The following is a 24644-nucleotide window of genomic DNA, read 5'->3' as shown; positions in this document are numbered from 1 at the left end:
ATCTATCAAACCTATCAAGGGTCCAAAATGCATTAGTTGGCATAGCCAAATAAGTGGTGGCTTAACCTACAGATTCGGCTTTGTGAAAACACAGGTTATATTGTTAAGCATCAGCTCAGTTAAGTTCCCTTGCGTTAACTGAATCTATAGACATGCAATACTCAATACTCAACAATATATTATCCTCAACATTCAGGATCGCTTTTTACACCAATTTCAATATAACACAAGTGATATTTTTAAACAAATAACACCTTGAATGATAATATGAATGAAATACTACATAGGTCTAAATAAAAAAGAATATATATATATATATATATATATATATATATATATATATATATATATATATATATATAGTATTGCTATGATACATCTTATAATAATGGTTAATAGTTATTCTTTTCTGAGGTGAAAGGGAGCTTCAACAAAGCTTTGAGAAAACAACACGATTATCCGTTTTAATCTAACTATTGGTAAGACATATATAAAGCATAAGACGCAATTTGTAAGCCTATTAGTATTTGAGACAACACATTAATAATCAAAGATGTTTCACGTAAAATATCAACGAGTAGGCCTATCCAGTTGAAGAAGTAAGTAAGGAAGGATTTACTTTACTTCGGAATACAAAAAGAATCATGAAGAAGGGAAGAACGATGGACTGGTGCTCCTCCCTCGTCCATCCACTAGTAGCGCTCCTCCCGCCCCCTTCAGCCACTCTGCTCTTCTCATCAATAGGACCGATTTGAATAATGTGTGAGCGCTTGGACTAGAGCCAATCAGCTGTCAGGGGGGCATGATAAATCGCAATGCATTATTGATAATAATAATTACGTTGACATGCGCATTTCTACTTGAGGGGCTAATTTCCAACCCGAAGAATTTGGAAAGAAGGGAGAAATATTGCAGGACTATTTGCTGCTGATGGTTGCACCATGTCGAGGCGCAAGCAAGCAAAGCCGCAGCACATCAATTCGGATGAACCCGGCTCGACAGAAATAGGTAAGAGAGTGGAAATTTGGTTTGTGTCCACAGAGTTTACTGAAAGTTAGCTTTAGTCCTCACGCTGTTTCTAAAGTAGCAGTTTTAACTTGGCATTGTTCTCTCGCACTTTGACCTGCAAAGTGACCCTTGCTGTTGACCAAGTTTCGGTCTTTAAACTGTCTTCGGAGTTTTTTAATCTATCGAAAGTGTTTGATCAAAGTGAAGATAATAGGCTGACTCTTTTTCATTCATCGTTTAAGGTCATTGGTTTTCTCGTACGAGTTCCAGTGGCTCATCGATTACTTATGGAGGCTCGACATGACCACGAGTAATTTACTCGACTGAAAATTATTACAGTTCAGTTTTCAACTTTTAACCAAAAGCTGGCATTCGTTCGTGGTATTCCTGTCGCTTTGTGTTTTGATTTAAAGGACTACCTTTTTGATTCTGCTCACGTTACCTGTTGGATTTCCAAACTTGATAGATTTGTTTTGTGTTGCCAGTAGCCTACTGATGGTACAAGTGGCATTATAAAGTGAATAGTAGTTATAGTATGCAGTTATATTGAGTTTGTATCCAATCTTTTTTTTTTTTTTGTCGAAAGTGTAGGCCTATCAGATGGGTTATTTTGGTTTATATAATTGGAAATGGCCCCTTTGTATATTCTCAATGTTGGTGCTGGCCCGACAATGTGTAATTTTTCACAAGGTTTGTTGTAGTGTATTCAACAGCACGTGTTTATTGAGGTCCAGCTTTAAAAAAAATTCCAGCAATTTTTTTTGTTCCTTCTAAACAAAGGTAGTCAACAACTGCGTATGAAATGTGACTCGGGAGTAAGCTGACCTAAAGGCAATAAATCCCCCAGTTTAATGCATGACTGTTTCCTTTGGTACATATGTGGAGTGGTGGGGGGATGGAGCATTCAGCTTTTTGTGGAGACGGGGTGGGGGTGCGTTTGGTGTTGCCCTATTTAAACCATGTCGTGGACATCCTGATGACACAACTATGGGAACGCTTACAAATGTCCACATTATTATATAGCCTACTACGCCACATGCCTTTTTTTCTTTCTTCTCATTCATTTTTGATTCTCTACCTACATCGATCTGCCAAGTCGTTTCAACTATGAACCCTACAATAGGTGATCAGAATCACTCATCTAGGTTGCGTGCCACGAAGTGGAAGTGTTTTTTTAATTACTTATTTGGATCTATTTCGATTTAAACAACGCTAATATTCGCAGGTTTGACTGACTGCCACGTCTTTCGTTAAGTGCATTTAATGAATCATTGTGTATATCATTGATGAACTATCAAGGACACGTTACGTCTACATTTTCACAAAGAATGCGGGAGTCCGTTTTTCTTTCCCCCCCACTGTATGATGCCTGGTGAGCAATTAACAGCCCCACCATTTTTGTGTGAGAATGCAAACAAGTAGGACTACTTGCCCCTCGCTGAGTGCATTAGCATTTGACAATGCTCATACATAGGCTATTTGAGGAATGCACCATGGTGAGGAGATTCGCTGAATAAAAATGTATTCAAAGTTTAATTTGACTAATGTAGGCTAATTTATTTTACATTCAGATGTTTCCTGTAGGCTAATTAATCTCGCAACCATTCATACCAACTCTGACGTATGTTCAATGTCATATTAACCACCATTTTTGTTATGAGCATGCGTTAATCTTTTGTGAAATAATCCCAAATGATTTGACATTGTTGGTTATCTGTAATCGGTACTTTGCGCCTCATGTACTTTTGAAGAGTAGATGGCGCCCTCTGCTGGCGATTCCGTGATTATTGTCCTAGTATAGAACTTTCCTTTGAATATTCTAGCTATATATTTTTATTGACATTTCAGGTGAAACAAACAACTGTGAATCTTTTTATGCACCACAAAACTATTTTTTTTAATCAACATTTTAAATGTCTTTCCTTATTTTAGGAATCACTCCATATGGACAAGCTGAAGAAACAGGACGGGAGATGAAGAGATTCAGAATGGACAGTACCAAGGTCTGCAACAAGTGTTGCGCTGAATTCTTTGATGAGACTGAATTCCAGGAACATGAGAAAAATTGCACTAAAAGTCAACAGGTGGTAATCTTGAGGGATGGCTATGGGAACGGGGTTCCGGAGGACAATTCCCAAGGTTCTTCCGATGGTTCAAATAGTGACCCTGATGATGGCCAGTCAAGCAGTCACTCCCTATCCAACAACCACACAGAGTTGGCAGATGAGATCAAATCGAATGCTGAGGAGTCGGGTCAAAAAGACGGAACAGAAATGTCGCCCAGCTCTGAGATGACTTTCAGATCCCCCAAGATGCAAGATTCAAACGTAACCCTAGAGTCAATGAGTGCGACTAAGGTGGCTGTGACTCAGCATTCTTCAAAACACGCGGCTCTGTCGTCATCCAAAGAGGCGCTGCAAACCATACCAATGATCTTGGAACAGTTGGTGTGTCTCCAGCAACAGCAGCTCCATCAGATCCAGCTGACGGAACAGATTAGAATTCAGGTGGCCATGATGGCACCTCAAGGCCTCCACTCTGCCCTCGGGGCAGTGGTGGACCCGCTCAAAGCTCTCGGTGCCCATCTCTCTCAACAGCTCTCTGCTGCCGCAGCTCTCATAGGTAAGAGAACAGGCAGTCAGAGTCTCTCCATGGAGACCATGAAGCAGAGTCGACTACCTCAAATCTCTGGTATCCCCACTTCTTTGACTGAAGGACTGGGCAACTTCACCTCTAAAGCTGACATTTCAAAGGGCGTTTCAGACCTGGCCCATCGCCTACCAGCCATTTTGCCACAGACTGCAGGGGTCATTGGTTTCCCCAGCCCCTTTGCTGGCCTTCAGGCTGGTGTTGAGGCCTCTAAAAAAACAAAGGCCAAGATGCTGAATCATCCTTCTGAATCAAAGAGTAGCGAGTCACCCTACAGGCACAAGTGCAAGTACTGTGGCAAAACCTTTGGAAACGACAGTGCTCTGCAGATCCACCTGCGCTCTCACACTGGAGAACGGCCTTTCAAATGTAACATCTGTGGTAACCGCTTCACCACCAAAGGAAACCTCAAAGTGCATTTCCAAAGGCACAAGGAGAAATACCCCAACATCAAGATGAACCCCCATCCTGTTCCAGAGCACCTCGATAACATTCCTACCAGCAGTGGAATTCCCTATGGCATGTCCATGCCCTATGACGAGGCCAACCTCACCGACGTGAAACCAGTTGTCGGAAGTCTGGCTGGGCCCCACCAATCATCTGTACCAGGGTTGAAAAATACACTCGAAGGCATTATGAGTGATCAGTTCTCCCTGAGGCCCTCCCCATCACCAAGTGAGTCTGCATCAGTTATCTCAAACATGTTTGGCCATGATATGGGCTTCGAACAAGTCCAAGAATCTAAAGAACTGATTGGATCCCTGCACCACGTCAATGGAAACGGCCAGTTGGGAGATCAAAGCTCTGGAACTGCAAAACTCCAGCAGATGGTCGACGGCCTGGAGAAGAGAACCAAGGATCCCAACGAATGTGTAATTTGCCACCGGGTGCTCAGCTGCCAGAGCTCCCTTAAAATGCATTACCGCACGCACACAGGCGAGAGGCCTTACAAGTGCAAGATCTGCGGCCGTGCGTTCTCTACAAAGGGTAACCTGAAGGCCCATTATGGGGTGCACAGGGCCAACACGCCGCTCAGAATGCAGCACTCTTGTCCCATATGCCAGAAGAAGTTTACCAACGCTGTGGTCTTGCAGCAGCACATTCGCATGCACATGGGCGGGCAGATCCCCAACACCCCCATGCCAGACAACCAAATCGAAACTGCTGAAGCAATGGACTCCATGTTGGACGACGAAAGGTCCATGGATATCAACGGCTATGACGACAGTATGGAAGAGCCAGAGGCAGAGCTGCATTCCAAAGAAGTGCTGACCAACGCGCCTCTACCACCTTCTACCACTGAAGAACCAGCACACCAACAGACCGCCCCTCTTGAATCTCCCTTTTCAAGCCTGGATGATTTAAAGAATCTCACCTCCGCTCTTTCAATGAAGCGCCAGAGCAGCACCGCCTCAGAGAGTGAGGGGACGTCCAAGGAGTCTCCCGCTGCGTCGCAGGAGCAGGACTTTCACAGTGACCGTAGTCCTGCCATCTCGGAGGGCGCCATGTCTTACCATTCCTCCTCCCCCTTAACCAACATGGCCAATGGCCACACAAAGTCTCCAGACTCTGAGGACGATTCTCCACAGCACGCTTCGAGACCAGACTCTGATGGTGGCGCTCAAGAGGGCAACGAGTCCAGTGGAGCCCTTGACCTCACAGCCCCCAGCAGCTTTGTCCCTAGAGCTATTAAAGACGAACCTGGCCTGCCCTACACAAATGGAGATTATGGTAAAAATGTTTTATGTTTTTATTGAACTTATTTGACAGCTATTTTTATGAAAATAATGCATTGTTGTTCCTGTCCATAATATAATCTTTCTTTCTGCAGCTCACCTGCCTTTCACCAGAATGCCCCTGAGTCTTGCCAGTCTGGAGATGAAGATTCCTCCGGAGAATCCCCTGGGGGCCCATGGCTTGTTTAGCTCCCAGCTGCCACAGGGAACTGGCATGACGTCGTCTAGCTCCAGTGTGTCGCGAAGGTCTACCAAACAGCATCTCTGCAATGCCTGTGGCAAGAATTTCTCATCGGCCAGTGCCCTTCAGATCCATGAACGCACTCATACCGGGGAGAAACCCTTTGCCTGCACCATCTGTGGGAGAGCTTTCACCACCAAGGGAAATCTAAAGGTATACATCCTCTCGCACAAAAAGCTGTCACTCATTCTTTTTTTTTTTTAACAAGACTTTTCAAAAGAGCATTAATTATATTTTGTTTGTTCTTAGGTACATGTTGGAACCCACATGTGGAACAACACTTCGAGGCGTGGCCAGCGTATGTCTTTGGATAATCCAATGGCTCTGATGGCGATGGGCTCCGATGCAAAGATGCAGGAGATGATGCAAGCGCCCAAAGAGTTGGGTCCTCCAGCCATGAACTTTGACCCTTCACTATGGAACCAGTACGCGGCTGTCTTCAGTAGCGGCCTGGCCATGAAGACCAATGAAATCTCAGTCATCCAGGGGGGGGGGATCCCATATCCTGGTAGCCTTGCTGGTGGGCCTATGGCTGGCTCTACCGGCGGCCTAATGAAGATGGACGGGTCCCACTCTGGCTTGCCTGCTTCCATGGCTGAAATGGAAAAGAACGGCTCTGACGGTGTGTCAAAATCACAATTTTCCCATTTCATGGAAGAGGGTAAAATAGCAGTCAATTAGTCATGAAGGTTTGAGCCAGTAACGCCTGGAAACAACCGGTACAATCAATATCCAGAGTAAATGTTACAAGATGGAGAGTCTGTACTGTCATGCAGTTTTCTTCGATTTGAACCAATCACAAGTGTTATTTGTAGTTGACCTTGATATAACTACTGTAGCTGTTTACTTTTTTAACATGCGGGTATTTTTTTGTGTGACTTGTGTATCCAGATGTTGAATGTATAACTACTTGAAACTGCTACACATTGTCTTTCTGACATGCTTTTGAAGGATTTTCTCTAGAATTGGGAAACGTTTCAGGGTGTGACTGAATATGGATACTGTTTTGTAGTGTTTATGGGAATAATAGTGTGCTTAACCATATTTCTTTGTACATGACTACTCACCTTCCCCTTGTGTGCTATAGATTTTATCAAATTGTACAGTTTTGTAGTGGTATATGTTATGTTACTTTTTGACGAGTCAGAAGTAAATGTCAGAATGATTCCAGCATTTTTTTTATTTTAACCAGATGCCATTTGTCATCCAATTGACACTGTAGATAACAAACAGGTTTTCACATGGTTACTGATGCTGAAATGTTGGTTGACATGTATAATCTTTTGGTAAGTGCCTAATACAAATTTATTTTTTAATGCATTTCAATTACAATAAAGGCCCGTTAGACTTATACTTAAGCATGTCTTACAGTATAACATTGCATTGTGCTTTTTTTTTCTACCTTTTTATCACACCAGTTTACAAATTCTGATTAAAATGTTTTTGCTACTCCATTCTAGTCCACTTGTAGAACTGCAGTCTGTTTTAGTTGGCTGAGCTACAGAATGTTCAATGCTGTCGTGCCTGCACTTTATTTATATTTTCAAATGTTGGATTTACAGTCTATCATTGCAGTTCAAGTCCATGTTTTTTTTTTTTTGTTTGTATACATGCATTTCATGTTCTACTCGGGGATAGCAACTCACTTTGTTTAACTTTTACTTCTGAATTTATTTTTCAGACTAATGTGTTGAACTGGTTTTGTTTAATCTGCAATCTTTCCTCATGTTCTGTCAACTCTATATTACATAAAAATGTGATAGGGGGTCTATTCTACCTCATTTAGCTTATGATAATAGGTTTTCATTCTTGCCCCCCTAATATCAATGCCGAGCTCTCATTAGCTGATACATTCGTGACGCAAAATCTATTTCATTCTCAAACTGCTGAGTTCAACAGTAATGAATGTATCACTGGACACTTTACACAAATCAGAATGGTCAGAAAAGCTTACGGCTCCTGCTGTACATTCCCCATTAATATGCATTTGCCACAGTGTGCCTTTCGTAAAAAAAAAATAAAAGCTTCTGAAACAGTTAAGTAATGTCTAGCCGTTTTGCCTGTTTACAATGTATTGTTTATCTCACTAAGTGTTACTTTCAGGTCTTTTAAAAAAATAAAATCAATGTGACTCTTACAGATGGCTTTCCTTTCAAATGTATGGCTGGAAGAAGATGAAACGCATTTGGCTACACTACACAGGTTGGCTAACATGATGGGAATATAATGCTTTGCATTTTACGTATATTGTAAATTCGAAAAGCTAGAACGTAGCCTACAATGAAGGGCAATACTATGATTCATTCTACAAAATGTAACTTATATAATACTGGCATTAATTAAAGGTTAGGGTGGATTCAGTGCTGTGTGTTACAGACTCATTACAACCCCATTGAAGGATAGTTCTCGAGCCTCCGCCCAGAGCGCAGACAGCGGAGAGATTGTGCTGGAGCTCAGCGGAGGCTGCAGGAATGACGGACAATATTCCTTTACAACCCGTGAGACGCCAGAAAAGACATGACAGTAAACACAGGAATGGGTAAGGGTGTTATACCGAATAAAAAACGCTAAAAACGTTTCAGTATTTACAACGAAAAAGACCCGGTATTCGCTCGTCTCTGATTATACTGTCGATGCTGATGTCATTGTTTACATGTCGTATTTTCGACAGTGTCGAAACAGCGAACCAAGCATTTCTGTTCAACATGGCAATTGAACACATTTGACTGTAATATATAAAATGTAGTATAGTTATATCTTAATTTATGGTCTGACGGATCGGCGCTGGGACATCCGTGTTCCGTTGGAACAAGTGCAGCGCGACGCCCATGTCAATATTTGCTATGTTGACTATGGGATTGTCTCAAACCCAGACGGCTTGCCAACATGCAGGCCATGGCGGGTTTAAAATTAACATACGTGCTTCGACACTTGCTATTATTCTAACTCGCCCGGGGTTAGGTTATCTCGGTGATAACCTTGTGTCTGATGGAAAAGGAACGAGAATAGATGCTAGATGTTGGCTGCACAGATCCTAGGCTGGCGTCCATGGATAGCATCGATGATGTCACCTAAACACATGTTTAAGTACAGTCTTAATGACACATTTGGTCTACTTTAGCGTAATATAATCGGTATATGTGCTATAAAGTAGATGCATCAATATATATCGAGAGAACGGCTATACGCGTAATAAAAACATGAGTTCTGTCAGTTCTCAGCTCTGGTTGGCATCACAGGCCTTCATTGACCAGATAGAGAATACCGGTAGTTACCGTTTCCTCAGTTGTCTGAAATTGCACATGCATTCTGCTACAAATAAATGAATGTAGTAAACATTACATTTGTTTTATTATATATATAGAAAGTTTGAATCCAGATGCAAAATAAAACAAATGTAATGTTTACTACATTCATCTTAATTATGAATTGAAAGCATAAATGTTGTGGTGCTACCGTTATATATATATATATATATATATATATATATATATATATATAACGGTAGCACAACATTTATGCTTTCAATAGGCTCTAATCTAATGCTACAACCAATCTATCAATGAAGCTGGACTCAAACAATGTATATCAATACATTAATCATAATTAAGATGAAATAATGTATGGTATTCAACATAAGGATGAGCATTTGATGAGCACATTTTGTTTGAGTAAGGCATATCATGTTTCTCTCCTTCTCTCGCCTTAAACAAAGCAATCATAGAAAAGGAGGCTATGCAGTATTATCCATAAGGAGTACAAATTTACATTCATGGCAAATAATAACCGTAACCTTAAGCATAACGTCATCTTAATATCCTCCTTTTAATAACATGTAGCCAAAACCACAAAATAATGGCATCCTACATATTTGGACTATTTGGCATTGTTTTCTACAAAGTCTTCCTAACGTTTGTATTGTATGAATGTATTTGTAAACCAGGTGCTGCCCGGTGTCTGGGTGCTGTGGCATGGGGGACCTCCGCCCCCGCACCGTGTGGCTCGGCCACCCAGAGAAACGGGACCAGCGATACCCCAGGAACGTCATTAACAACCAGAAGTACAACTTCTTCACCTTCCTGCCCGGGGTGAGTGTCAGCCACGGGTCACTCCCCAACACACTCCCCCAGCTCCCCAGCCCTCGACTCATGTAGGGACTAGTGCTCAACCCTCAACATCCTGTAGGGACTAGTGTCAGACCACACCGTCCTGTAGGTGCAAGTGTCTAGTCCTCAGACCTGTAGAGACTAGTGGCTAGTCCACAGACCTGTAGGGACTAGTGTCCAGTCCTCAGACCTGTAGGGACTAGTGTCTAGTCCACAGACCTGTAGGGAGTAGTGTCTAGTCCTCAGACCTGTAGGGACTAGTGTCTAGTCCTCAGAGCTCTAGCGCATTCTAATCTCATTCAATTGTTGTACATATTTAAAGTATTAAATATGTCTTGTTACCTACATAGCAAGCATTGGCAGTATTATGAAGTGTTGATTAACACATCCACACTTTTTAAATCATCTTACAAACTTGCAACATATTTAAGTAGTGACGAAGTGTGCAAATTGTTCTTGCCTTGTTGTAAGGTGCAGGTCACAGCCTGTATAGGCATGTTTTGAATATTTGCTAGTGTTGAGCCACATGCTCATCAAGCCTCATGGAACACATTCATATCGGCCCATGTTAGATCTATATGGTGATTCTAATATTAGGTCACATAATAGGCATCAATAGAGACGAGTGGTTGTGGTTTTTGCCCGACAATACAGTCTGTAGTCGAAGTACTGCTTATGCCAGCCACATATTCTCCACCTGTTTTACATATGAATTTGTTTTCCAGACATTCAGTGGTCTTATAGTCTTATGGGATTTTTGTGTATGGACTTAGACATTAAAAGTAGCCCAGATTTGTTTGAAAGGGATAAGACAAGGCCAGACCGTTTTTGCATTGCAAAGTGTGGTGCGTTTTTATTGAGTGCAATATCATAAACATATTGTGGACATATGTGCACTCTATTTAGATCTATTCTATTTAGATTACATTATCCATTCGCATGTACCAGTAATAACTTTCTGTCACACCAAAATGGAATTTCCCTTGTTGGTAACCTTGCACATTGGTGCTATGACACAAGAGGAAGTGGCGTGATATGACATTGCAGAAACAAAAGTATTTGTTTATCCTAACCTCCCCCATCTGCTCTTTGGGTTCTAGACACTTTTCAATTCTGCTAGTCTGAATTATGGTGTCTCCAGTAGGGAATATTTCTTTAATTAATGAAAATGTTCTAATATATTTCTTAATATGAATGTAAAGGTGTGCTTTCCAAATGAATGTAAAGCTCAAAATGCATACGTTTCCTTTTGCTTGAATGTAAACAAGATATAAAAAAAAGCTTGTCTTTTTATGTTTGCAGGTTCTATACAATCAATTCAAGTACTTCTTCAATTTATACTTTCTGATATTGGCCTGCTCTCAGTTTGTGGACGAACTGCGACTTGGGGCTCTTTATACCTACTGGGTTCCTTTGGTACGTAGCCCTTCATCAACACTGTCTATTGTCATCAGATTAGTCTATCCTAATATTCAAAATATTCATAATATCAATAATATTCATAACGTCATAATTGTAGTTTTGGATAAATGTTTTCCATCATTATTGGCCTACTGTTATGGAGAAAGCTGATTAAAAAATAAAGTTAGTTGAATATGCAACTTCTGTACTGAATGATGCTTTAAACATTTTGTTTCTAATTGTATCATGATCTCTTCCTAGCTAGTGGTGTTGTTCATCACGATCGGGAGAGAGGCAGTGGAAGAGATCCGGTGTTCTATTAGGGACAAGGAAGTCAACTCACATATTTATTCTAAGCTTTTGCCAAGGGGTAAGAGTACCAACATTATTGATTGCTATACTTGCCCATAATTATCAAAGATTGATATATGCTTGCCGTGCTGTTTTATTTTCTCAGATGCTATAAGATGTTAGGGCTGGGTCCTGTTAAAACATATAAGGGCTTGGGGAAATGGTGGGTAATTCAAAGCAGAGATGTAAAAGTGTACATAAGAGAGGTTGGTATAAAGTGCTACTAGCAATAAAATGCAGGAGACCGCTTGTGGTTTCCCTTGATGTGGCAGCTTGTCCAAACCATAAACAAAATGACTGGTGGCCTCCATGATAGCCGCCTCAGTGCAAATGTTGGCCGGTTGATGGTGTAAACTTAATGGTGTAATATGGCTGAATGTAGGAGCAAAGTTCACCACAAAGCAACAATTCATTACCAGATAACTTTATTGTTCAATGTATTTTTATAATTTTCTTTCTTAGTTTTTAATGAAACCTTTTTATCGCATGGAATGGATCTCACACCATTGCTCCAACATATCATTTATGTTTTATCATCATCATCTTTTTTTTATCTTGTAAAAAACCTAGACATCTAGTTAAGGGAAACATGAAACTATGCAAAGCCATGTGAACAAACTGCCTAGCAATATTAATGTGGTTTAATGTCTTACATATGCAAAACCTCGAGGTCACGGCAGGGGGCAGGGGTCAGTGACCCCCTCCCACCCCCCCAAACAATTTTGCCTCCTTATTCCAAATGGAATGAGAGAAAGGGCTGAACACACCCAGCATTCTTTCATAAGAGTTTGTGTGCGGAAAATGACTTTTCTGCACACAAAATCCACAGAGGAGCCGTTGGAGCACAGACCACAATATTCACAAGAGGTCACAGATTCACAAAGCATATTTTGCAGGGAGAGGTTTTACTATGCCTTTGAATGACGTTAATGGTAACAGGATGTCAGAGGGCCATAAATCCTGTAGAATCCATGTTGAAAGTATACATGGATGGGTCAGAGTTTTGCCTGGTACCATCTGGCTGCACTCAGTCCGAAGCAGATTGAAATGTCCACTGAGCGGGTTTAAATTATTGTTCAACTTTGAATTACTATTACCACCCTTGTCTGCCCTTCATCTCTATCTTCCGTCGGTTTAATGATTATCTGCCTTCATCTTTTTAGGCACGGTGAAAGTTAAAAGCAGTGGAATTCAAGTGGGGGACCTTATCATGGTGGAGAAGGTTTGTACTTTTCCGTCAAAGCAACACATGGTAATATAGGGGTAGGGCAGGCTTAGCCCTGGGACCTGGGCCCTGTTGTGTGTGTCGTCTTGTTCTGTTAGAGGATAGTAGGTTCTATTTCCATGACAAGGAAGCTAAGGGACAAGTGGGCAGTTAATCTTCACCGCCACTAGACCTGGGACAGAGGTGAAAGGAGTTAGTAATGATTTTGTAATCTTGTGGTCAATGCTTTGCTTCAGTCTGTCAAATTCAATGCCCATGTAGCGCAGATACACTTTAAATAGCCTTTATTGAATCGCCGGCGCAGATAATATGCAGCACTATTTATTGATGTTTTCCCCTCTCCTACCCAAACCTAAAAAAAACAAAAAGTGGTTTTGTTCCAATTCACATGTCTCAGCAGTTGGTGTATGCATACTGATTTCTTGATCCGCAACTCGTCCTTGTTGCCGGGGAGGAATCTCTTAAGTCTGTCTGCGTGAAATATGAGATGCCGCCTGTCTTCAGTTTCCAACAGGAGACTTCTTTCTCAATCACCCACTTCAACACATCTGAAAGAAAGGTCACTCATGTGTGTTGCAACACACATTTCTACTCACATGATTGATTGGTTTAAAAAGTTTTCTGAATTAAACAAAAAACGAAATATTGGCAAAATAAGCTGAAAGAAATCCCCTTTAAAAAAAGTATTGGCTATCGGATATCTCTCAAGAGGGTCGGCCCAGGCAGTCATCTTGTGAATACATGAAGAGGTGTTACAGTGTGGGCTTAATGTTCAGGGTAATGTTAACAACCAGGCCCCATGGTTCCCTACATCACAGAGGGATATGTTACTGTGGGGGTCTTGGTATTTAGCATGCCAGACTCCATGTAATGTGGAACATAAAACACTGAAGGTCTCACTTAATACAGTTAAAGGGCGAACAAGGAGGAGGTGGAGGAAGGAGGAAACGTGCAGGATCAGGATGTGATGCTAAAGTCCTGTTTTGTTGTTGTTGTTTTTTCTTCTTCCGCCTGTAGAACCAGCGTGTTCCTGCCGACATGATCTTTTTAAGGACCACAGAAAGAAATGGTAAACATCTGCCAGTCACTCATCCGCATCTCCACGTACAGGCAAGCTACCAGCTTGACTGGGGAAATGGCCTGTAAAAAAAAAAAAAAAAAAAGATTAAAAAAATTGAGATAAAAGAAGGGGTGTTGAGATGTCGGGGTTAGCCCCCAAACGCCCGGACAGGAAGTCATATACGGGCAGCATTGTAATTTGGTGTAGTGCTACATTGGTGAATGCATGGGTGGTGTGTGGTGACTCTGTATTGTATGTGTGTGCGTGGAGATAATGTGAAGATGATGGCTATGCAAAATAACACGCCTTTATTTTTATTTTGGTCTGTGCCGTTCCTTCTTTTGTCTTTCAAATTTTAAGATAATGGAAGGGCGATTTAAGGCATGCAAAACCAGAGAAAAAAAATGCTTTGCAGAAGGCCGTGTGAAGGATGCATCATCTGAATAATCAAATGGGGATTAAGGCAAACGATTGCACAAACTTGAAAAATTACGTTGCATTGTATATTTGCACATATACAAAATAGTCTTTTGTCCATTCAAAACAGAAGCCTCTCAGAGAAAGAAAAAAAAATAACCTGTAATGGATATGACAATTAAAGGTAGCCCATATGCGGCAATATAGAGATTGCATTGCTTTGTGGCAAGCCTCTAGTTTGGGAGCCTGAAGCTATTGGGTGTTGTGGTTGTGTCTTCCTGTTGCTGGAAGAAAAACACCAGCTTTGTTTGACTGGAAATAGTGCTTGGGTTATCTCTCTCCCATGTGGAGGCCATTAGGTCAATTATAAAGGAGCCTAGGCCAGCATTGGGGGTTCTGGGCAGGATGACGCATGTCAGCCAACGGTGGAGGAGGGAGGGAGGGAGGGAGGGAGGTGGGTGGGGGGTGTGCTAGAGTAGTCTCCTCTCCCCCGCTACTCTGTCCCCCTAGTTACATGTAGCCCAGACCCATTCAATAACCACAAAACTATTTGTATTTTTACAAAGTGGTTATTAACCATTCCCTCTAGCGATTGGCATTAGTTTGGCTAATCATTCTGTGAGTGATTGTAAATAGTGTAAATAACTTTTAAATGTAACACTAACTAATGATTTACTACTTTATTTTTTATATCAACCATATTTAGACCCATTTGATTGTAATCAAATGGGTCTAACACACGCTCACACACACCCCTTACACAGTGTGTAAAGTCGATGTGTTGGCGCCCCCTAGGGGCTGAATGTATAAATCACTCATATCTCCCTCCCTGGCAGGCTCCTGTTTCCTGCGGACCGACCAGTTGGATGGAGAGACAGACTGGAAGCTACGCCTCCCAGTGGCCTGCACACAGCGACTCCCCACTGCTGCTGTAAGTCAGAGGCTCAGCCTTCAGAGGCTCAGCCTTCAGAGGCTCAGCCTTCAGAGGCTCAGCCTTCAAAGGCCCAACCTTTAGAGGCTCAGCCTTCAGAGGCTCAGCCTTCAGAGGCTCAGCCTTCAAAGGCCCAACCTTTAGAGGCTCAGCCTTCAGAGGCTCAACCTTTAGAGGCTCAGCCTTCAGAGGCTCAGCCTTCAGCGGCCCAACCTTTAGAGGCTCAGCCTTCAGAGGCTCAGCCTTCAGCGGCCCAACCTTTAGAGGCTCAGCCTTCAGAGGCTCAGCCTTCAAAGGCCCAACCTTTAGAGGCTCAGCCTTCAGAGGCTCAGCCTTCAAAGGCCCAACCTTCAGAGGCTCAGCCTTCAGAGGCTCAGCCTTCAGAGGCTCAGCCTTCAAAGGCCCAACCTTTAGAGGCTCAGCCTTCAGAGGCTCAACCTTTAGAGGCTCAGCCTTCAGAGGCTCAGCCTTCAGCGGCCCAACCTTTAGAGGCTCAGCCTTCAGAGGCTCAGCCTTCAAAGGCCCAACCTTTAGAGGCTCAGCCTTCAGAGGCTCAGCCTTCAAAGGCCCAACCTTTAGAGGCTCAGCCTTCAGAGGCCCAACCTTCAGAGGCTCAGCCTTCAAGCCTTCAGAGGCCCAACCTGTAGGATTCCTTGCTGAGCCTACTCTCCAGCTACACAATTCAATACTTCTGGCCGTGTAAAGTAAAGCCCTGGTTTTCAACTCAGATAGATTTTCCTTGGGGGTATTAACTCTATTTTCTGGCGTCACTGGCAGTTTTCCCAGTTGTGCTGCTCATGTCTGTTGAAGACATATTATTTCTAAGCCCAGTGTCTTTTTATGTATTTTTAATGAACCATCCGCTTTGCAACATCTTTTTTGTTCAACCTAACTATGTTTTCTTTTTCCACAGGATCTTCTTCAAATCAGATCGTATGTATATGCAGAGGAACCCAACATAGACATCCACACCTTTAACGGCACTTTCACAAGGGTACGTCTATATCCAAATATCAGACTGGAACATCACTGAATGGTTTGGTTCATGTGTGTACGCTCTCGGCGCATTCTTATGATCAATTTGTTCTGTGTGGCAGGAGGACGGAGACCCCCCTGTCAATGAGAGCCTGAGCATCGAGAACACACTGTGGGCGAGCACTGTGATTGCCTCCGGTAAATGTCCTGGCTAGCTCGCTCACTTCAGCTTCCCAGAGTTGAATCTAGTTGAATGACGACCCCCTGTTAGCCATTAGCTTACAGACGAGCTACGATCAATCATTATCTTTCCTTCGAGCCGCCACGGATATGGTAATAGATATTTTGTCTTTTCCGAATGCATGTGGGTGGACAACATAAAGTAGCACACACACACACACACACACACACACACACACACACACACACACACACACACACACACACACACACACACACACACACACACACACACACACACACACACACACACACGTTTGGTATATTGACAAGTAGCCAGAGGGCACTGTAAGGCCTAACTAGCCCAAGTCAGCACGCTTCCTCCGTGGAGGAGCAGCCATTACACTTTAACCTATGGAGCCATGTGCAAGTCATTATGTAATTGGCCATCTAGATCTTCTATTGGGAGTTTACGAACATCTCTTCATGTCAACAATAGGTCTGGGAAATCTCTGTGCTTGACATGTGGGGGGGCTCAATGGTTTTCTGAAATGTTATGTTTTTGGCCTGAGATGATTGTGTGTTTCTAGGTTCTATAGTGGGGGTGGTCATTTACACGGGCAAGGAACTGCGAGGGGTCATGAACACGTCCAACCCTAAGAACAAGGTACGATGTCACGCAGCAACTGCATCTCCCTGTTTACACGCTGGTTGAAAAGTCAAACATAAGTGACGCATGGCCCTCGACCCATTGTCATTCCTCGCTGACAATATCAATATGCATACTTTGTGTTGTTCTTGTCTCGGTGATAGATGGGATTGTTTGACCTGGAAGTGAACTGTTTGACCAAGATCCTGTTTGGGGCGCTGGTGGTGGTGTCTCTTGTCATGGTGGCCCTGCAACACTTTGCGGGACGCTGGTATCTCCAGATCTTCCGCTTCCTGCTCCTCTTCTCCAACATCGTGCCCATCAGGTGGGTTTCTCTGGACGTTGCCTTGTTTTAAAGTCATACGTTTGTCCTTACCTGAAGGCGACCTTAGCCGATGGAAAATGTGCCAAAGCCATTAGTCAATGGATACCGTCATGTGTTAGTTTTGTTTGGTTACCCAAACAAATATTCCAATATTAAATTACTTTTTTTCTTCAAATTCCTCCTCATGATTACTAAACTCATATGTGATGTATTCCATTTGTTTTGTTATTGCTACTAGTATTGATTCGGTTGTTATTGTTACTATTTCATCCAGCCTGCGTGTCAACCTGGATCTGGGGAAGATGGTCTTCAGCTGGATGATCAACAGAGACTCCAAGATCCCGGGAACGGTGGTGAGGGCCAGCACCATACCGGAGGAGCTGGGCCGCATCTCCTACCTGCTCACCGACAAAACCGGTGGGGATTCACTGACTCCACATCCCATGTCCATGGTCATCTTCCTATACAGACATTGGTTTTCTTGTTGTGTATGACCCGACTGTATAAGTGCCGCTTACGGAGCCCAAAGTGAGTGAGTGTGTTGGAGTGTTTTTGCCTGTTCAGCTCCCACCGTTTGCCACTAAACACGCTACTTATTGGTTCATTCAATCAAAAACGGGCCCCTGCTTCACACACCCTCCCAGTAGCACAACTTCTCCAGTGGCACTTCCTGAGAAATAAGCCATAACCTGTCAGATTTACAGCCGCCCCGCCCAATAAACCCATCAGGCATGTTCACCATTCAGAGCGCGATGAAGCCGGTGGGGTCTATAGTTCAGATGTCAGCCTAATATATGTGCAGGGCCTCTTAAGGTCATTTTGATATATGGACAGAAAATGCTTTTAAGGATGCCGAGGTTACAAAAGGGGCTTACATGGGGACGCAGGGAATGGTTGCCTGGATTCAATTCACTTCTCTTTCGTTTTTTTTGTTTATCAGAATCAAACAAAGGGTTTATTGTTTACCAATGAATTATGCTGGAAGGTAGATTTGGTTTAAAACTATTAACCTTCTTCAAAACTTGCATAGAAACCAGCTGGCCGATATTTCTTATGTGTGAGAATAAAATCTGATAAGATAATCCTATCACATTAAATACAAAAAATATGATTTAATTGGTTTAAATATCACAGATTGAAACAATACATCTATTATCTTTTTCTTTATGTTAACCAGGGACTCTTACCCAGAATGAGATGGTGTTCAGGCGACTCCACCTGGGAACGGTGGCCTATGGGATGGACTCCATGGACGAGGTCCAGAGCCATGTGTTCAGCGCATACACACAGGTGAACACCATGCCTCCGACAATGCATTGTTGTGTCCATCCCAAATGTCCATCTGCACTCGTTATGTGTTAACATTGACTGAATCAAGCCACCTTGTGGGCATGTCCACCCTTTTCTTTTCCTTCTTTTTGTTTAGGGTTAGGGTTAGTTCCTGTATTTTCTGCCTTGTGTGGTAAGCGCTGACACAATTACACAAATTAAGTTTATGTTTGCCAAATTTGAAGACCCTGCCACCCCCCTTTTGTGAAATCAGTGTTGTTTAAAGGAAGAAACATGAGTAATAACAAACCGAACACGAATTGGATTCAGAAAGCCTTGGGGCAGTGTGCAAACAGCCCTGGGCACAGTTTCTTTCAGAAATGCATCAGGTTTTGTCATTATTGTTTGGCTGAATGCTTCCTGACCTCGGATGGCACACTTTGTCCCTTTGACACCAGAGGTTAGCGAGACAGGAAACTGGATTAGTTAGCTAGTGCTAGTGCTGGCCGGACCTGTTTAATGACGCCGCAGCCCTCCGGAGCGCACAGCCTCCCGAAATAGAACGGCCATAAAGCCCAACGCTAATCAGTCATATTTTCTCTACACATCTGGTTTTGTTTACGAGCCACTGGCCTCTACGCTAATGATATGAACAGGGGTCAGCAAATGGCTTCAGGGACGTTTTTGAAGATGAGTTTCCGCACAACGTCAGTTCAGTCTTTAATATGTACACAGAAGAAAAAACACTCTTAGCGGTCCTGTTTACACTGCCTCAAAAAGCTTCACTTCCGCAAGAGCTTTTCAAACAAGGGCCTTTTTGAAAAGGCTCTTATTGAGATAAATAACATAAAAATAAAACACATCAACAACAAACATCAGTAACATTCGTTTTTTTTTTCCTCCTCAGCCCAACCACGACCTTCCGCTGTCCAGGGCTCCGGCGGCCACCAAGGTCCGCAAGACCATCAGCAGCCGGGTCCACGAGGCGGTGAAGGCCATCGCGCTGGTGCACAACGTCACCCCCGTGTACGAAGCCAATGGCGTCACGGACCAGGCCGAGGCGGAGCAGCACTACGAGGACACCTGCCGGGTGTACCAGGCCGCCAGCCCCGACGAGGTACCAGCGCCCTGCCTGCCCTCCGCCCCCGGGTGGTTTCAGACGGGCTTGTGAAAGCTGCTTCTGCATGTGTGGACCTCAGTGGCCCGCAGATGATAAGACAAAAGATGCCACTTGTCACTAATAATCGGATGCATTTGAAATATGGCAATTTGTTTCAGAGCCGAATAGGGAGAGGGGGGGGGGGGGGGGAGAGGGAGCGATTAAGGTGGAGCAGAGAGAGATTAAGGTGGAGCAGTGTAGGTCTGTTGGCGTGGACTCTATAGGCTGCGTCTAGGTTGTAGGAACCTGAAGGGGGAGGATTGTGTTCCACATTTATGTCCTTGATCAGTAGGAATCCTCTGAAGTTCAGGAAGAAGATTGTGGAATTCAACAGGGTCCATTTCCTGCGGTGTAAATACGGATTTCCTTAATGTGCTCCTCAGCCCACTGCACTGAGCTCAGGCCATTTCCCCCTATTTCAAAATTCCTCCTTGAGCAAACATATAAATGCAGTCATCGGCAGTATCCGGTGATTCCTTTCTGGTGATCTACGGAATCGGTGTACTACATTGTTCACAAAGATATTGATTTAGTGGTCTTTTACATTTGCTGACACTGTATGCTATGCTGGATACGGTTATATGAAGTGCAGTGCAGTAATGAGCAACAGAAACCCCACGGTTATTGTGTGGCAATGTTGTTTTTGTAGCTGAATGTTCAATTGTGCGAAGGCTAGACCATGCGATTAATGTCTATCGAATTTCACCACGCTTAACGTCAAAGCTGTGATTGGTTATCATTCCTGTGGCCTTTCAGGAAGTCCTAATATAGACACAGCCCATTTAGACTGTGTGGGCGCAAGGCTTTTGGCAGTTGCTCAAATTGTGCTTTTTTTATGTCTATGACTAAAATCATAACTGAAGCTTTTCCGTTGGTGTTTCATATTTTTATACGATCACTGTGAACAGTGGAAACCACTGAATTCTCTAATCAAATGATATTCACCATGGAAATAAATCTGTGTTGATGTACAGGTCCATAGTTGGAATCGATTTTATGCCGCTAAAGCTAAATTACAACCAAATCACTTTATCATGTTGATCAAGGGTGATTCAAAGACCGTTTGTTTACATATGAGTCATCTGCCTTTGAAAAAAAATCCCAAATCCTACTAAGAATGATGTTTGAGTCAAGCCCCTCATCTTGAGCCCAGAAGCCTGGGCAAGTGATTCCAGACAGCAGCAACACAGGGCTGCTGTGGTGAATGCTGCCTCATGGCATTCCTCCACAGTGAATATCGCTCAGACTGTGACTAAGATGCAGTCTGCGTACGTCCCCGCTCCCGACGACGGTCACTGAGGCCCTCGTCTGGTTAGTGCTCCGCCGACCCCAGGAGCTTAAGCGGGACTCTGTGCGGTTCTTCCTCTTTGTTTCCAGAACCACAGAGAGGGGTTCCTCCTGGAACGGTAGCTGGATCACCGTCTTCCCTTTTTTAGCCTCCCCTTTTTACGCACTCGGTCATCGGACTCTCGTCAGAGGAGCCGTGATGGATTGGCTGGGAGATCTTGGGTTGTAATCTCCGGTCTGGAACATATTGGAACTCTGTCATCTTTCTTCCCTTCTCCCCCTCCATCTAAAAAGCGAGTGCTCTCTCTCTCTCAGCACCATACCCCCCCAGTAACAATTCATTAATGGATGTCATCTGTGGTCCTTCCTGAAGGACCTAGCAACACAAACAATGTTTGGACCAAAAATGTGATGTTTTCTTTCTTTTTTTCTCCTTCTTTGGTCAATAGTCTAGAGTGCTGAAAATGCTTTGGCTATTGATCACAGCCTGGATGGTCTTCGTGCTCTTAACCAATCAATCACACTTAAGTGTCCTTTAGTATTGTTGCAGCTAATTCGATTCATGTGCCGATTAATCTCATGGGCATGATGGCGGAGCAAGGTTTTTACCATTAAAAAATATTTGGTTAATCAATATTATGATGGACATCTTCATGGGGATGAATGATGCTTTTAAAGTCCTCCAATGTAATTGTGGCAAGCACTTTAATGGTTTTCCCCGTTGGAAAGTACCAAAACAGTGTGCTTTTTGCATTCACTTTTTCGCCAATGTTATTAGTTGATGTTTTCCCCTCCCATCTTTTTTTCCGTCAGGTGTCTTTGGTGCAGTGGACAGAGAGTGTGGGCCTGACTCTGGTGGGAAGGGACCAATCCTCCATGCAACTGCGGACCCCTAGTGGCCAAATACTGAACTTCACCATCCTCCAGATTTTCCCTTTCACCTATGAGAGCAAGAGGATGGGAATTATTGTTCGGGTAAGGCTTGGACCAATGTGATCAGGGGGCATAAATTGTATTTTATTACATTATATTATCATTGCTGGGGAGACAAATAGTGTAAGTACAGGGGTCATACAGTTGTATTATCAATGTTAATTAATAGTTTAGGTGGTAGGGGTGAGTTGTATTGTTAATGTTAATTAATAGTTTAGGTGGTAGGGGTCAGTTGTATTATCAATGTTAATTAATTGTGTTGGCGATGGGGGGGGGCATACAATTATTTCATTTTATTATAAATAGAAGTAATAAAATACCTATGAATCACATGACTGTTTGAGGACTAGGTTTTATTTTGTTTATTATAAATGGAAGTAATTTAATTGACATATTTGTACAAGTAAGGAAACAAAAAAAAGCCTTTCAAAGAGTGATCTGAGAAAGACCTCAACTTGTGGTGAACTCTGATGACTCATGGTATTATTCGTTGGCGTGGCTAGACTGCTCAAAAAGCAGGAAGCCTGGGATTGTAACTTGGCTTCCTTGTGTTTTCGAACCGCTTTACATCCCATGGGCATACCTAAATAAGCTCTGCTTCTCCCAGTCGTATCACCGCCCACCGCTCCTTACCGTGCTGGGCAAAATAACAATAAACGTATAGATTCAACTGCCGTTTTGTTTTGGTCCCTTTGCGTAGCCTATGCATTTAATGTGTGGAGTGTGTTATTGGTTTTAGGATGAATCGACGGGAGAGATCACATTCTACATGAAGGGAGCCGACGCAGTGATGGCCGGCATCGTTCAGTACAACGACTGGCTGGAAGAGGAGGTGCATATTGGTTGTTTTATTTTTAATAAAATGTGTGAACATTAACACTTTCATCATTTTCTGTGTGTGTATTTAGATCATATATTGCCGCTACTGTTGCTGTATTTAGTTGAGTCACTTCTTGTACGTGTAGTCCAGCGCGTCATTAGTTTCTGTGTCTCCCAGCGTAACAAGCAGTAAAACACAGAGCCGCAGGCGAAACGTGGGCGATGAATTGCTAGAACTTTGACGGATGATTTCCTGCGGGGTTGTTTTTATATGAACAGTGTGGAAACATGGCCCGGGAAGGCCTGAGGGTCCTGGTGGTCTCCAAGAAGTCTCTCACGGAGGAGCAGTACCAGGACTTTGAGGTGAGGGTCCTTGGGGGGGGGGCCGGCGTGGGCCGCTCACCGCTCCACAGTGGGGTGCTTATGTAAAGCAAAGTCTTGGCTTCTCCTGCCCGGCTGGCCCAGTCTGTTGTTTGTTTGGCCTTGAGGGATAATTGAGTCTTGCTGAAGTCATTATGGGAGCTGCAGTCTGTAGGTGGATGTTGGCCAGAAGCCGTTTACATAACTCAAGGCCATTAGTATTATGTATTAGTACAAGTATAAGTATATAAACCTTTTATTTATTTATTTATTTATTTATTTATTTATTATTATTAGTAATATATAAGTATGATCATAATATTATTATAATAATTAGTAGTAGTAGTAGTAGTAGTAGTAGTAGTAGTAGTAGTAGTAGTAGTAGTAGTAGTAGTAGTAGTAGTAGTAGTAGTATACATATATAGATGTATTATTAGTACATTACAAGGCAATGCCATATTTTTTCTTATTAAATGAGAAAGCTTCAAGTAGTCCTCTTCCTTCACAAGCACATACAAATATACAAGGTAATGCTCATGCATGCATACATACAAACACGCACACACACACACACAAGCATGCCTCTTTTGCTATTGCTATTGCATACCCGTTCCCCTCCATGCAAGCATCGGCCCTTATTGCTGCAGGGTGCAGAGCAGCCCTTTCACCCCGTCCCCCTGGTCTCCTGCAGAGCCCCGGCGCTGTGAATGGGAGAGTGTGGACGTGTGAGAGTTGAAATGAACTGAGCCAAGCATGTGGGCAACAGTGAGTCACTTCAGCAGTGACTCACAGAGCGTTTGGGTTCCTGTATGAGTCACGCAGATTGTTTTAGCCTTATCTCACTTCTTAAATCACCAGAAGACATTTCAATGGCTCATAGTATTTGTGCGGCCACCCGAAACCATGGTTACTTGATCATTAGAAATGGTAGCCGTCAGTAACATTGGGGCAACAATGTCTGTGCTTCCTCTGTCCAACGCGAGAAACATGCTTTTACTCATCTGGTCCACAAGTGATCCATTTAACATGCATGCGATGCAGCTATTTCACAAATGAATAGAACAGGATGACTTTTATCATGGTAACTTTCTTCATGCATGCATATGTTCCTCAACCTGCTCTCTAGGCGCGGTACGTCCAGGCCAAACTCAGCGTCCACGACCGCTCCCTGAAGGTTGCCACGGTGATCGAGAGCCTGGAGATGGAGATGGAGCTGCTGTGTCTGACGGGCGTGGAGGACCAGCTCCAGACCGACGTCAGGCCCACCCTGGAGATCCTCCGCAACGCCGGCATCAAGGTCTCACCCTGGGGCTAGACAGATAGACAGCACACTAGGGTTACAGAGCACCCTAGGGCTAGATGATGGACAGCACCCTAGGGTTACAGAACATGCTAGGGCTAGACAGATAGACAATACTCCAGGGTTTTACAACACGCTAGAGCTAGACGGATAGACAGCACCCCAGGGATACACAGCACCTTAGAGCTAGACAGATAGACAGCACCCTAGGGATACACAGCACCTTAGAGCTAGACAGATAGACAGCACCCTAGGGTTACACA

At 43.3% G+C, this 24644-nt stretch overlaps 2 protein-coding genes across 2 annotated transcripts in view; both read left to right on the top strand.

Annotated features, from left to right (window-relative positions):
* Positions 1 to 941: 941 nt before the first annotated feature.
* sall4 (spalt-like transcription factor 4) lies at positions 942 to 6315 on the top strand (the record flags this gene model as incomplete). The annotated part of the gene is made up of 4 exons (XM_084479030.1): positions 942 to 1008; positions 2941 to 5388; positions 5489 to 5787; positions 5884 to 6315. The coding sequence occupies 4 exons, from the start codon at positions 942 to 944 to the stop codon at positions 6313 to 6315; spliced, it is 3246 nt and encodes a 1081-aa protein (XP_084335156.1).
* Positions 6316 to 8059: 1744 nt separating this feature from the next.
* atp9a (ATPase phospholipid transporting 9A) overlaps positions 8060 to 24644 on the top strand; it is a 29234-nt gene continuing 12649 nt past the window's right edge. Inside the window, exons 1-18 of the mRNA XM_084479318.1 lie at positions 8060 to 8173; positions 9578 to 9722; positions 11043 to 11156; positions 11403 to 11511; positions 12656 to 12714; positions 13735 to 13786; positions 15031 to 15125; positions 16039 to 16119; positions 16223 to 16298; positions 16871 to 16947; positions 17094 to 17254; positions 17529 to 17671; positions 18432 to 18544; positions 19431 to 19640; positions 21783 to 21944; positions 22642 to 22734; positions 23001 to 23084; positions 24208 to 24378. Coding sequence (XP_084335444.1) covers positions 8106 to 8173; positions 9578 to 9722; positions 11043 to 11156; positions 11403 to 11511; positions 12656 to 12714; positions 13735 to 13786; positions 15031 to 15125; positions 16039 to 16119; positions 16223 to 16298; positions 16871 to 16947; positions 17094 to 17254; positions 17529 to 17671; positions 18432 to 18544; positions 19431 to 19640; positions 21783 to 21944; positions 22642 to 22734; positions 23001 to 23084; positions 24208 to 24378 — 2013 coding nt within the window. The 5' untranslated portion in view covers positions 8060 to 8105. The remainder of the gene's footprint in view (positions 8174 to 9577; positions 9723 to 11042; positions 11157 to 11402; positions 11512 to 12655; positions 12715 to 13734; positions 13787 to 15030; positions 15126 to 16038; positions 16120 to 16222; positions 16299 to 16870; positions 16948 to 17093; positions 17255 to 17528; positions 17672 to 18431; positions 18545 to 19430; positions 19641 to 21782; positions 21945 to 22641; positions 22735 to 23000; positions 23085 to 24207; positions 24379 to 24644) is intronic.

This window comes from Micromesistius poutassou, assembly GCF_964030765.1.
Source record: "Micromesistius poutassou genome assembly, chromosome: 15".
In the NCBI taxonomy this organism is placed as follows: domain Eukaryota; kingdom Metazoa; phylum Chordata; class Actinopteri; order Gadiformes; family Gadidae; genus Micromesistius; species Micromesistius poutassou.
This window is presented reverse-complemented; position numbering and strand designations above follow the sequence as displayed.